The sequence below is a fragment of the Heptranchias perlo genome, chromosome 10, assembly GCF_035084215.1.
Source record: "Heptranchias perlo isolate sHepPer1 chromosome 10, sHepPer1.hap1, whole genome shotgun sequence".
NCBI classification, from domain to species: Eukaryota; Metazoa; Chordata; class Chondrichthyes; order Hexanchiformes; family Hexanchidae; genus Heptranchias; species Heptranchias perlo.
This window is the reverse complement of record NC_090334.1, coordinates 17736994-17752279: the sequence shown is the minus strand read 5'-3', so window position 1 is coordinate 17752279 and position 15286 is coordinate 17736994. Positions and strand designations below refer to the sequence as shown.

Genomic DNA, 15286 nt, shown 5'->3' with positions numbered 1-15286 from the left:
TGTCTTGCTGTGCCAGCCCAAGCCACTGATGAGACGGTTACTTTTCGTCGTGAACGCAGTACGTTCAGGCGCCAAGCCGTACGGCGGCGGCACAATGCGGGGAGTAACCCCACCCCTCCAGCCTCGCTCATTGGATCACCTCTCAGGTATGACATGAAATGACCATGCCAAATGCATGCCACAAATATCTCTTGCATTCCTCTATTTCCTCAGCTGTTTTTAAAAACTAAAGCATGTTCTGTGCCTTTAGGCTGTTGCTGCATGACTTCATGAGCATGTTGGCTTGATGAAAGTGCATGTTATCCTCTGCTTTGTGCATAAAGTTTTGATGTTGCAAGCCTTGGACCAAGATTAAGCTTCTCCATTTTAAAAATTTCCCTAACTACTATCTAGTGTTTGTTGTGACACTAGTCTAATGAATTGGAAATAAAATCCTTTGTTCTTTTACTACAAGTTAGGCATTGTTAACGTTGTTTTTCAATTCATAGTTGACTAAAATCTGCAAACCATTACCTTTTTTCTGCCCATCTTCAGGAATGCAGTATATTGTACTTGAGTTCAAACTCTTAAAATAAATCCCGAAGTCTGCCCACACACTTGATAAATTCTGACGACTAATGAGTTTTTAATCAGAACTCAATTTTGATCAGTTCAGAATCTTGACTACACCTTTAAAATTTTGTTGCCAAAATGATGTTGCTTCCCTGTTTTTTGTATGAATTGTTCCACTGGAAGAGATCGTGAGTTGGAACAGGAGCATGGCTGGGATTCAACCCAAGATGAGATCGGTGGAACGGTCCATTTTGCCAAAGGGGAGCAGCATAAATTTGACAAAATAGAAGGTGTGTTTTCAGGATTATAAGCCTTTAAACATTAGTGTTTAATAAGGGATCTATCCACTGCTTCTCAGAATTGTAAATATTTGCTATTAGTAACTTAGGCAAGGCATGACGTCACCATGATCACCAAGTGGGTCCTGATAAATGATTTACCAGTCAATGACCTGCGGCAAGGGTTAATATATAATGCATCGCATTTCAGATTGACCTACATGACCCAGCTGTTTGCTTATCATCCTACACAATTCTCCCCCATCCCATTCACTCTTTACACCATACACTGTTCTCAGCTGGGAAGTGCATCCTCTTAGGCCTCCGCTATCCCTGTAACTGGCATCTAAAAGTTGGACAAGTGAGAAATTGAAGCACCTGGGCTGCATGTGCTTTTATCTCCCCTGCTCCCTCTCCCCAAATAGCCTAGCTAAGACTGCGAATTTGCTATTGGTAGAGTCACGGTTATAAACCCATTGCCTACCACGCTCAACATACCACCTGGCACAGGAACATACTATATCTGTCACCTCAGAGCCATTTTTTTTGTTTAACTTGCACATTTTAGATGTTACAACCAAATTAAAAGAAGAGACTGATTTTTTTTTGATGTGGGCAGAGTAACAATTACAATCTTGAAGCTGGATCAATGGAGGACTAAATTTTATCAGTTAACTCTCGGACAAAAATTACATTTGTATAAAACAGAATTATTGAATTACGGATTTGTGCATTTGAAATAGTTTTGCACATTGTTATGCAATATATTCATTTTGTAGCTTTAATTTTACAATTTAATGGCGGTCTTGAAGAGGTTTCATTGAACAAAACTAACTTTTGCTGGAATTCAGAAAATTGGTGAGGAGGCATGACATAGGACTAGAGAATACAAGTGCAAAATTTAAAAGCCCCGAGCGAGGTTAGAGATTAGATTGGATATGTGCAACAGACTCCCAGACTCAGGATTTAATTGACTTCTTTATAAGGGAGCTGGATCGTTATCTGTTGAGAGGGAAAATAGAGGTTTAGAGAGATATTAACAGCTTGATTTTATTTTTTAGGGAAGGCAAAGGATAGCACTTAGTTTTCCTTAAAATAGACACGCCACAATGGGGAAGGAGGTGTGGTGGGGGCTGCTGCGCAAGGGGATCCATAATGCAATAATCAGATGGAACAGGCTTGATGGACTGAGTGTCTTCTTGCTCCCAACTTCCTTGTTAACTGAAAACTTTGTACAGTACAATGGAATTCACTATGGATCTAGTTTTTCTTTTTATAGCCTTTGTTACATCACCGTGCCTATTCATATTCTTACAATTTCTCCATGTTATCAGATCAGTTTAATTTAGCCACACTAAATACATTCAGTATTTAAAATGGAAGTTTGGGGGTGGGGGAGGGAAGGACTTGAACAAAAGAAAGTTCCCTTCGATGAAACACTTTTCTGAAGAAAAAAATGTTACTATTTGTTTTGGACAATCTGAGCCAGAATTTGAATAAACTGAAGTCAACTGATCTTTTTTAAAAAAGCGTTCTTCATAGGAAAGTAATTTTAACAAATGTTTATATAGGGAATTATACTGAAATGTAATTCTCGAGCCATTTTAATTGAACAATTTGGAGGATTAGTGAATTGGTGCGGCACAATATCCTGCAAATTTCTACACTGACTGCACGTAGCATGATTTGCCGCCTGAATACCAGAATTTTACACTAAAAGTCCTGGAGACAGTGGAAATAGTGGTTTCTGAGTGGATCTGAGAGATAATAAATCACTTATTGCAACAAATCATTTGACCTAGTGATGACCATCTGAAAAATATTTGGATTATTTTAATTGACAAGTTTTAATTTCAGGTACAAATAACAATCTAGATAGACAAAGCTTTAATAAAACAAAATATACATTCAAAAAAGAACAGGAAAAGACCAGTTTGTCCATCAAACCTGTCCTATCTTGACATGGTGTAACCTACATGCAATATTAGCTCCAACTGACCCCACCTCCTCCATCATAAAATCTCCAGGAGAGGCCAAAAAAATTTTTTTTTTTTTTAACTGAAGCTCCATAATAAACCATAAATCAGCTCACACCTATACATATTACTTTGTTGGAAATGAAAGCCTCCAAGTCGAAGAATGGAGAAAACCCAGTTAACATTTAGTAAGTGTGGGGAAATCTGATCAAGATGCAAATGGACAATATTAGACTTGTCTCCTGTGTGCTCGTACAATATGTATCAGAAGCCTGCTATACCTGATTGATATTGCATGCATATCTCTCCAAATCATGTCTGTCTTACTATAAATGCAACAAGGTAACTTTACAAAGAAGCACTATGGCATTAATCATGAATCAATATCTATTTATAACCAACAAGCATATTTCCTTTCAGTAAGCAATCCAGTTTCATTGAAGTTTCGGTAGTTTAGGGAGCCAGCTCTTGCTAGCCTTGGAGTGTATGATACATTATCAGAAATCTTGCCTCACATGTCCATTGCAATATGTAACGAAGTGTCAAGGGGCCTATGCTTTGTGTTTCCTCTAGTGTATAATCTGTTGTTATGGGCCCCATTTGGAATTAAAGCTAAATTAATCCTTTTTGTTCAGCTTTTATAGTTCAGGCTTGGAGACAAAATAGTTCATGTCATGTTCATAGTGTCTGTTTGTGTGTGTGCTGCATACAGAATTTAAACTAGATTTTAAAAAATAAAATACAAATTTTGATGGATTTTGCATGTACCTTTGATTAATCAACATTTCATATGTTGGTGTAATTAGGATTCAAAAAGTCTATAAGCAACAAGATCCATCCATTAATGTACAAGGCATGGTTTTTAAACTGAAGTCTAACCCAGTCCAGGGCATCTCCGAAAACTTCACTATGCAATATCCCTTTTGTGTTCTCCTCTGTGTTCCACCATCCGTTCAGTGCATAGAATTTGTGTTATGATGTTATACACAAAACATCTTAGCTTGTAGCTGGAAAACAACTATAGATGTTGGGGGGAAAAATGCAAGATTATATATATTTGTGGTTGTTGTGGATGTAACTTAGAAAGTGATGTCTGCAAACTTAGTGGATGTTGGCCCATTGTCTCAAAGCCAATGCTGCTTTAAAAATTCTCTGCCTTGTGCTTCCTAATTGATACCGTTCTCTATGTTTCTTTTGATGGGTTGTTTTCTTTAATTTTGCAAGTGGAAAACTGCATGAACTATCCAAGCTTGTGCTGTTTGTGTGCTTTTGTGGTCCCACTTTACTCAGTGCATAATCAACGTGATTAGATCAATGTTTTCTTTTGTCGTCTTTTGATGTGATGTCTTCGTATTCACTCTTTTTACTGTAGCCTTCAAGATAGTCAGCAGGGTCAGCCATCTACTTCCCAGATCAAAATACAGTCCCGTCCCCCATCACAAGCTGCTGTACTTAGCGCTAGCGCCTCCCTACTGGTCAGGAATGGAAGTGTCCACCTGGAAGCATCACATGACAATGCCTCTGCTGTTGGTGGCTGCAGTTTACAGGATGAGTTTGGTAGGCAGCCTGGAAGACTACACAAATTATGTATTATATTACTATTAGTATTAAATCCTGTTATAAGCAAATCAGTAAAGAGATTGTATTCCTTTTAGAGAATCACATTGGCCAATTCAAATTGAAATTAAAACCTGCAACATTACTTAATATACATGTGCAAACTCTTTCCCAAACCTCAAACTACTTCAGAAGAAGCAGTTGGCAGTAATATCAGATGTATGAGTCCACTAAAAGGATTCTAAGATGTAGAATGTTTGTCCAAACTAATAAATTTGTTTAATGCAATAGACAAATTTAGTTGTGGGTGCAAAATTCAACCCAAATATTTTAAGGAGGTACTGTCTCTTTAAGCTGCAACTTTTAGCTTCTTCATGCTTAAAAAAGACGATGCAGCTTTTGAACATTTCACCAGCTCAAGCCTATAATTGAAGATTGAATACAATGTCCTCCAGACCGAATAAGTCTATATTTTGATTTTTGCATGTCTTGTCCGGATTTTGTTGGGATCATTTACATTGGATATCTGTCACATTTTCTTCACTGAGTACATTTGGAGTTGATGCAATTCAGCAGGACTGAAAGTAAAAGAAAAAAGAAAAATGTTTCAGTAATACAACAAAGAAAATGCCCCAGGGTGACCGGGAATGGTTGGGATTTGAATGGTAAGATCAAAGATTTAGTGCAAAGACAATGAGCTGCATCATCTTTTCTAATTAAACTATAGAATCTTTACTCTTCAGAAATTAATTGTGTTTATTTTTCTATGTTTCTGAGCTGCTTGGAATCTCGTGCACAAGACAAAATTATGGTTGGAAGGGTTGTTTCAACTAGCAATAACAAAAAGAAACCCACTGCTCCAAATGACTAATTATGGTGCATCTTATTAATCTGTTGCTATGGGATGATATTCACATTTAAAATTAATTCTTGAATAGGACCTTCTTTATAACAGATGAAGTACTAATTCAGCTTCATGACTCCAATGTCTCCCCGGTTTCCCATCCAATATTTATCCCTTAACCAACATCACTTTAAAAAAAAAAGATTACGAGTCATTATTGCATTGCTGTTTGTGGGATCTTGCTGTTTGCAAATTGGCTGCAGCATTTCCTACATTACAACAGTGACCACACTCAAAAGCGCTTCATTGGCTATAAAGCGCTTAGGGATGTGCTGAAAGGTGCTATATAAATGCATGTTTTTCTTTCATTATCAGTTGACCTATGTATACAAAAATTGATCACTGATGCATGGCCTTCCATTTACTGCTTGTCATACCAAAGATTAGTGAATTTGTTGAACACTGAAACCTTTTGATTTTATTGTTGAAGTACCTCATTTGCTGTTAGATACTACAGGGGGATGTCCCCACTGTGGACTTCGGGCGTCTGGCTGACGGAATCTGCCAGCCAGCCAATCAGTAGTCTTGGCGAGAGAACAGTCCATTTTGAGAGAGGAACCTCATTAGCATCAAGACAACGGGCTGCGGTCGGTGATTGTGCGCTCCAGGGCAGCCTGCCGGCTCTGGGACCTTTACAATATCGGGCGGCCCAGCTGGCCTCCAGATGAGGAGAAGGGGGACCCTGATGTCTGGAGAGAGAGGAGCCGGCTGATACTGGTTGGAGTGTGCACAGCGCCCAGTTCAGTTCAAAAATTTACTGCCTGACTCGGGGCCACTCTGGTCACCCTGCAGTAGGCCCGGGGGGATATTGCTGTGGCTAAAGTGATGACAACAATGGGGTGGTAGGTCATTGTCCACCATTTTTGGGGCGCTCCGCCCTGTTTCACTTGGTGTAGGGAATCAAGGTTTCAGTTCTTCAAACAATGGGACACCTTTTGGAATAGGGGGAGTCTATACAGACCGGTTGGGCTCCACCTAAACAAAAGGGGGAGAGGATAAGTGGTGTTGGCAGACAGGATAAGTAGAATGGTGATGTGTTTAAACTACAAGTGGGGGTGGTTGCAATAGATGTAAGAGAATGCCAGTACCGATTAGAGCAAACCTTAAGGTGTACTGGTGAACGCACACATCAAAGCTTAAAAAATCCAATCCAATGGCGGGAGATAAACAAAGTAAAAATGTTAATAAAGCATATGGGAAAGGTGAAAAGCATTGGAGCTGTACTTGCATTAATGCAAGAAGTGTGACAAATAAGATGTGTAACCTGGAAGGTCTTGCAAGAGGCGGTCCATTGGACTAATTAGCATCACAGAGACATGGTGGAATGATTCCAATCAATGGGATACATAGTTTACAAAGTACCTTATCAGAAGAAAAGGAAGTGGTGTGGCAGTACATGTAAACTCCAGTATTGAGGCACAAATGACAGCGGATATGAAAAAGGAAAGTGCAGACACAGAATCACTTTGGGTAGAATTTATAAGTGGTAACAGAGGTAACCTATTATTGGGGGTATGCGATAGACTCCCAGGCCAGGGTGAAAGCCTTGACCTGGAACTGTGGGATGAGATAAGGAAGGTAACTAGTAAGGGACTAATTATAGTAATTGGAGATTTTAATTTATCAGAAATCGATTTGAGACAATACCAGCATTACCATCCCATACCTTGATGACCGTAACATTTCCAAACAGCACATTGACAAAGATCCAGTAATTATGCAACTCCACTCTCACACCAATAAATTTGATTCACTGGCTTCCAGTGAGGTTCCTCTGGAAATGCCAGCAGCACTCACAATTTAAGGAATAATGTTACTTCTACAAAAAAAACATTTTTTTTTTGGATGAGTGTCATTTCCATTGTAGCCACTTTGCCTGACAGCACATGAAAGCCTTATTTATTTTCCCTGATCTTGTATGGTGTCACCTAGGTGTGCCTCAGTCATGTTCTTCTTGTGCCTGCTCATCACTCAATTGTTTGCCCTCGTTCTGGCCTGTGGTACAGTGATATACAAATCCCATTCCTTGGATGAGATTTTTCATAGCACAGCAGTCGGCTATGGTGTGTGGCTTTCTATTATTTATGAACCTGACCAGCATAACCATCTTGTGGCTCCATCGTTTGGTTTTGTGATCAGATTTAATTGTGATAAGTCATGTACCACAGCTGTACGCTGTATATTCTTTGATAGCGGAGGGAAGGAGAGAAAGATTTGGCTGTTATAATTAATTAGTATCTTCAGAATTTTTTTTGAGGTAGTGGGTTTTAATTAAGAGCCCAATTCATTTCCACAACTTAAAAATATTTCCTCTGGTCGTGATATAATTGCTCAGATTTTCTTGCAACGTCAAGATTGGTGACATGTACCATAAATCTTGCTATTTAGCGTGCTAATCTCACTGTTGCTAACCTGTTCCGAATTTTGCTGGTTTTCTAATTCACCGTGGCGAATCAGGCACTAAACCCCGAACTAAGAGCTGAAGTGACAGCACATTCTAGAGCTCCGGGAGCGTTCAAGTGAATGGAAGTATAAGGTTTTAAATTAACTTTCATTATTTTAAGCTGTAGTGCATCTTTTTGAGTTTTGAGACTTTTATCAGAATCACTGCTATGTGTGATTTATGCATTCAGGCCATTCCAAATCGCTATATTATAAACTATTAATTTAAGAATAAAATAATGATTCACTTATTGTGGACTGCAAGAGCATAACATGTGCTAAGCAAGCAAACCTTGAATTTTTAATGTGTTGAAAAGTTCTGATTATTTTGGTTTGAATGAGACTGAAGATCACAAATCTTTGTGGACAGCAGAAATTGACACAATAACATCCTGACTTTCCTCTGAGTAGATGGGCTTGAAATGTTTTTGAGGTAAATGTATATCAATTTACTGATAACTGAAACGATATTGATTAATAAGCAAAATACAGTCATTAGATAAGGTACATTTGTTGTGTTAGTGACTTTAGTGAGGTTGAGCACTGTGGGGAAATAGAGAAGAGGTTATTTAAATTCTGAAAATTATCTCATGAATTGAATGGGGGTAGGGACCTATGGCGTGGCAATATTAAAATTGAAAATCCCATTTGCAGGAAGTAGATACTCAAAGTTCCTAGTTGTTTAATTTTTGCAACCTGTGTGGATGAGAACCAAGACTGCAGGGAGGATGGGCAAGTTGACCAAGGTGTTGTGGTACGTAAGAGCATAAGAAATAGGAGCAGGAGTAGGCCATACAGCTCCTTGAGCCTGCTCCACCATTCAATAAGATGATGGCTGATCTTCTGCCTCAACCCCATATCCCTTGATTCCCTTTGTGTCTTAAAAATCTATCAATCCAGGGACGGAGAGTTTAACGAAGATAATAGGGCGTTAGTGATTAAGGTCACATCAGGGAAAAATAGTAAAACGTTAAAATTAAAGTTATCTGAATGCGCGAAGGAGATGAATTGATGCCATAAATAGAGATAAATGGGTTTGATCTAGTAGCTATTACTGAGATGTGGTTGCAGGGTGACCAAGGTTGGGAACTTAATATTCCAGGGTACTTGACTTTCAGGAAAGACTGACAAAATGGAAAAGGAGGGGGTGTGGGGGGGTGGTGGTAGCTCTGATAATAAAGGATGAGATAAAGGCAACAGTGAGAAAGGATCTTAGCTCAGAAAATTAGGATGTAGAATCAGTATGAGTGGAGCTAAGAAATAACAAGGAGTAGTAAACACTGGTGGGAGTAGTTTATAGACCCCCTAACAGAAGTTATAGTGTTGGGCAGAGTATAAATCAGGAAATTAGAGGAGCATGTAACAAGGGTAATGCAATAATCATGGGGAACTTTAATCTTCATATAAACTGGGCAAACCAAATTGGCAAAAGTAGTTTGGAGGACGTGTTCGTGGAATGCATTTGAGACAATTTTCTAGAACAATATGTGGAGGAACCAACTAGGGAACAGGCTATTTTAGATCTAGTATTGTGTAATGAGACAGGGTTAATTAGTAATCTTATAGTAAAGGACTCTCTGGGGAGGAGTGATCATAAAATGATAGAATTTCATATTGCGTTTGAGAGTGATGCAGTTAAGTCCGAAACTAGGGTCTTAAATTTAAACAAAGCCAATTATGTAGGTATGAGGGACGAGTTGGCTATGGTAGATTGGGAAATTAGGTTAAAGGATATGACTGTAGATGAGCAATGGTGAACATTTAAAGAAATAATTCATAATTCTCAACGAATATACATTCCCTTGAGGAATAAAAACTGCACGGGATAAATGATCCAAACAAGTGGCTAACTAAAGAAGTTAAGGATAGTATTAAATTAAAAGGAGAGGCTTAGTGTTGCCAAAAAGAATAGTAAGCCTGAGGATTGCGAGGGTTTTAAGAAATCAGCAAAGGATGTCCAAGAAAGTGATAGAGAGGGAGACAATTGAATATGAGAGTAAACTAGCAAGAAATATAAAAACAGATTGTAAGAGCTTCTACAAGTATGTAAAAAGGAAGGGAGTAGTGAAAGTAAACGTGGGTCCCTTCGAGGCAGAGACAGGAGAAATTATAATGGGGAATAAGGAAATGGCAGAGTCGTTAAACAAATATTTTGTATCTGTCTTCACAGTAGAAGACATAAATTTTTTTTATTCGTTCATGGGATGTGGGCGTCGCTGGCGAGGCCAGCATTTATTGCCCATCCCTAATTGCCCTTGAGAAGGTGGTGGTGAGCCGCCTTCTTGAACCGCTGCAGTCCATGTGGTGAAGGTTCTCCCACAGTGCTGTTAGGTAGGGAGTTCCGGGATTTTGACCCAGCGACGATGAAGGAACGGCGATATATTTCCAAGTCAGGATGGTGTGTGATTTGGAGGGAAACGTGCAGGTGGTGTTCCCATGTGCCTGCTGCCCTTGTCCTTCTTGGTGGTAGACGTCACTGGTTTGGGAGGTGCAGTGGAAGAAGCCTTGGCGAGTTGCTGCAGTGCATCCTGTAGATGGTACTCACTGCAGTCACGGTGCACCGGTGGAAGGGAGTGAATGTTTAGGGTGATAAATGGATTACCAATCAAGCGGGCTGCTTTGTCCTGGATGGTGTCGAGCTTCTTGAGTGTTGGAGCTACACTCATCCAGGCAAGTGGAGATTATTCCATCACACTCCTGACTTGTGCCTTGTAGATGGTGGAAAGGCTGTGGGGAGTCAGAAGATGAGTCACTCGCCGCAGAATACCCAGCCTCTGACCTGCTCTTGTAGCCGTATTATTTATGTGGCTGGTCCAGTTAAGTTTCTAGTCAGTGCTGACCTCCAGGATGTCGATGTGGGGGATTCGGCGATCGTAATGCTGTTGAATGTCAAGGGGAGGTGGTTAGACTCTCTCTTGTCATTGCCTGGCACTTGTCTGGCGCTAATGTTACTTGCCACTTATCAGCCCAAGCCTGGATGTTGTCCATGTTTTGCTGCATGCGGGCATGGACTGCTTCATTACCTGAGAGGTTGTGAATGGAACTGAACACTGCAATCATCAGCGACCATCCCCCTTTCTGACCTTATGGTGGAGGGAAGGTAATTGATGAAGCAGCTGAAGATGGTTGGGCCTAGGACACTGCCCTGAGGAACTCCTGCAGCAATGTCCTGGGGCTGAGATGATTGGCTTCCAATAACCACTATCATCTTCCTTTGTGCTAGGTATGACTCCAGCCACTAGAGAGTTTTCCCCCTGATTCACATTGACTTCAATGTTACTAGGGCTCTTTGGTGCCACTCTCGGTCAAATGCTGCCTTGATGTCAAGGGCAGTCACTCTCACCTCACCACTGGAATTCAGCTCTTTTGTCCATGTTTGGACCAAGGCTGTAATGAGGTCTGGAGCCGAGTGGTCCTGGCAGAACCTAAACTGAGCACTGTCGACGACACCTTCCATCACTTTGCTGATGATTGAGAGTAGATCGATGGGGCGGTAATTGGCTGGATTGGATTTGTGGACAGGACATACCTGGGCAATTTTCCACATTGTCAGGAAGATGCCAGTGTTGTAGCTGTACTGGAACAGTTTGGCTAGAGGTGCGGCTAGTTCTGGAGCACAAGTCTACAGTCGGAATGTTGACAGAACCCATAGCCTTTGTTGTATCCAGTGCACTCCGCCGTTTCTTGATATCACGTGGAGTGAATCGAATTGGCTGAAGACTGACTTCTGTGGTGGTGAGGATATCAGAAGGAGGCCAAGCTGGATCATCCACTCGGCACTTCTGGCTGAAGATGGTTGCAAACGCTTCAGCCTTGTCTTTTGCACTCACGTGCTGGACTCTGCCACCGAGGATGGGGATGTTCACAGAGCCTCCTCCTCCTGTTAGTTGTTTAATTGTTTACCACCATTCACGACTGGATGTGGCAGGACTGCAGAGCTTTGATCTGATCCATTGGTTGTGGAATCGCTTAGCTGTGTCTGTAGCACGTTGCTTCCGCTGTTTAGCATGCATGTGGTCATGTGTTGTAACTTCACCAGGTTGGCACCTCATTTTTAGGTACACCTGGTGCTGCTCCTGGCATGCTCTTCTACACTCCTCATTGAACCAGGGTTGATCCCCTGGTTTGTTGGTAATGGTAGAGTGAGGAATATGTCGGGCCATGATGTTACAGATTGTGCTTGAATACAATTCTGCTGCTGCTGATAGCCCACAGCGCCTCATGGATGCCCAGTTTTGAGCTGCTAGATCTGGTCTGAATCTATCCTATTTAGCACGGTGGTAGTGCCACACATCACATTGGATGGTGTCCTCAGTGAAGACGGGACTTCGTCTCCAGAAGGACTGTGCGGTGGTCACTCCTACCAATACTGTCATGGACAGATGCATCTGCGACAGGTCGATTGGTGAGGACGAGGTCAAGTAGGTTTTTCCCTCGTGTTGGTTCGCTCACCACCTGCCGCAGGCCCAGTCTGGCAACCATGTCCTTCAGGACTCAGCCAGCTCGGTCAGTAGTGGTACTACGGCGCTACTCTTGGTGATGGACATTGAAGTCCCCCACCCAGAGTACGTTCTGTGCCCTTGCTACCCTCAATGCTTCCTCCAAGTGGTGCTCAACATGGAGGACTGATTCATCAGGTGCTCAACATGGAGGACTGATTCATCAACTGAGGGTGGGCACAAGGTGGTAATCAGCAGAAAGTTTCCTTGCCCATGTTTGACCTGATGCCATGAGATTTCATGGGGTCCGGAGTCAATGTTGAGGACTCCCAGGGCCACTCCCTCCTGACTGTATATTACAGTACCGCCACCTCTGGTGGGTCTGTCCTGCTGGTGGGACAGGACATACCCAGGGATGGTGATGGAAGAGTCTGGGACGTTGGCTGAAAGGTATGATTCTGTGTCTATAGTTATGTCAGGCTGTTGCTTGACTAGTATGTCGGACAGCTTTCCCAATTTTGGCAGAAGTCCCCAGATGTTAGTGAGGAGGACTTTGCAGGGTCGACTGGGCTTGGTTTGCCTCTGTCATGTCCGGTGCTGGGTAGTCCGTCCGGTTTTATTCTTATTATGATTTTTTGTAGCGAGATTGCACAACTGAGTGGCTTACTCGGCCATTTCAGAGGGCGATTAAGAATCAACCACATTGCTGTGGGTCTGCAGTCACGTATAGGCCAGACTGGGTAAGGACGGCAGGTTTCCTTCCCTAAAGGACATTAATGAACCATTTGTGAACTTCCGACCCCTTATCCTCTCCATCACCAAGTCCACCTACTTCCACTTCTATAAACATCGCTCGTCTTTGCTATTGTTTCAGCTCATCTGCTGCTGAAACCCTCATCCATGACTTTGTTACCTCTAGACTCGACTGTTCCACTACTCTCCTGGCTGGTCTCCCACTTTGCACCCTCTGTAAACTTGAGCTCATCAAAAATTCTGCTGCCCATATCCTAACTCTCACCAAGTCCCGTTCACCCATCACCCTTGTGCTCGCTGACCTACATTGGCTCCCGGTCCAGCAACATCTCAGTTTTAAAATTATCGTCCTTGTTTTCAAATCCCTCCATGGCCTCGCCCCTCCCCATCTCTGCAACCTCCTCCAGCCCTACAAACCTCCAAGATCTCTGCGCTCCTCCAATTCTGGCCTCTTATGCATCTGTAATTTTCATCGGTCCACCATTGGCAGCCGAGCCTTCACCTATTTCACCTAAGATCTGGAATTCCCTCCCTAAACCTCTCCTCTCTACCTCTCATTCCTCCTGGAAGAGGCTCCTTAAAACCTACCTCTTTGACCAATGTCCTCATATCTCCTAACGTGGCTCAGTGTCAAATTTTGCTTGATAATGCTCCTTTGAAGTGCCTTGGGATGTTTTACACGTTAAAGGAGTTATATAAATGCAAGTTGTTGTTCAATCTACCACTCTTATCCTGGCTGCAGAATCGTTTATTGGCGGATAATTTTAACTTTCGCTGATAGTGTAAAATGGGTGATAACCGATCAGTCACCCATTGTATACCTCATCCGATTTTTCTTTCCAAGCCAGTTTTTCATGGGTCTACAGTTCTGTTGCTCGGAATAAGAAACTACCCAGACTTTTTTTTAAAAAAACAAATCCGCACCTCAACTGGGTGACTCATGCAGGCTCCAGTTTGAGCTATAAATACACCAGCATTTCAAATCACTCTGCACTGGTTTCATTTTTGCGTTATTTACAAAGGTCTTTTGTTTGTCCCTCGCCTACTAAGTTCCTACATTTGGAATATAATGTAATGGGTGTCAATGAGGTGGTATTACAAGACATGAAAGCATGTCCTTCCTGACTTGATTACAGCATTCGCTGTAAAGCTGCATGTATGGAGTGGACCTCTATATTCTACAGCCTTCGATATAATGGGGGTGAAATTCAACTTCGGCGGGAGCACAAAATGGGCAGTAGTAGATCGTCACCCATTACACTCCTCGCCCGACTTTCCTTTCCATTGACGTCAATAGAAAGGAAATTTGTGAGGGGTGTAAAATTGGATGCCCATCTACTGCCACCGGTTTTGCGCCCCTGCAGAAGTTGAATTAAATCCCAACATATTTAGGATTGCCTCACCAATAAACTCGTACAGGTAGATGTCTAAGGATATTGTCTTGGCCATTGGTCCATTGGCAGCCATTTATGATACTACAAGTGGTCAAAATATGGGACTAAAGACGTCAGAAAATCCCCTGCACTTTCTCCCGTTCTCATTTACTGGGTCTCACTGCATTACACTTTATTCTCTGCCGAAAGGGTGAGGGACCGACTTAGTGCCAGTGCTGCTCTAAAACCAACCACTGGAAGTTGTGTAAAAGTAGCCCCGGGATAACCCTAGATATGACTTTCCTCTCTGCTTCTCTTTTCCCTAACGGAAGCACCTAGCTTCTGCATGGTTCCTCCTCACAAAACCACAGCAAGAACTCGGCCCAGGGGGGATTGCTCGTGCGCACCATGTCTGTCCACTTTGTGATGCACCCAACGCATTGTTCCACCACATGGGGGAGAAGCCCAACATAAATGCCCTCTATTCTTGCCCTCTGCCCCCAAAATAAGGCCCTTTTCTTGGGAGGATTGTTGGCAAGTTATTCATGGTTACCCAGCTCTTCGGTTTCTTGGCTTAAAGCTGTGTTCATGAGGAGTGTGAGTTTGAAAGAAGCGGACAGCTGTCTACATGTCTAGTGATGATCTTCAGCAAATTAGATGGTCTGTTTGCTCATATCACATTGTGTGATTTTCAAATAGGAATGTGAAATCAGTAAGTGTCAGTCCCATTTTCCTTATGTGTCTTCCATAAATCCTTAGGATGAAATTGAACCACATAATTTATTTCATTTCACCAGCGGCAGAATAACTGAACTGGATTGCAATTTTCTGAATAAATCGGTTGTATGTATTTACATGGAGATTGTTAAAATCCTCTTGATGGATCTGAGTTCATTATAAACTTTTGGTGTCTGCATTGTGTCCTAAATAAGATGACTAATGTGGTATTTTAGTTTGTACAGTGTCCTTGGTAGTTATATTTCCTATCTGCTTGTCAGTGCGACAAATTATT

General features: G+C 41.8%; 1 protein-coding gene across 4 annotated transcripts in view; it reads left to right on the top strand.

Moving 5' to 3' along the window:
* pcnx1 (pecanex 1) overlaps positions 1-15286 on the top strand; it is a 275876-nt gene that overhangs the window by 144148 nt on the left and 116442 nt on the right. For 3 of the 4 annotated variants that reach the window (XM_067991270.1, XM_067991269.1, XM_067991271.1), the window contains 2 exons: positions 17-146; positions 4179-4363. The exons of the other annotated variant lie outside the window; for it this stretch is intronic. In XM_067991270.1, the coding sequence (XP_067847371.1) occupies positions 17-146; positions 4179-4363 (315 nt within the window). The remainder of the gene's footprint in view (positions 1-16; positions 147-4178; positions 4364-15286) is intronic. 4 annotated transcript variants of the gene reach the window in all.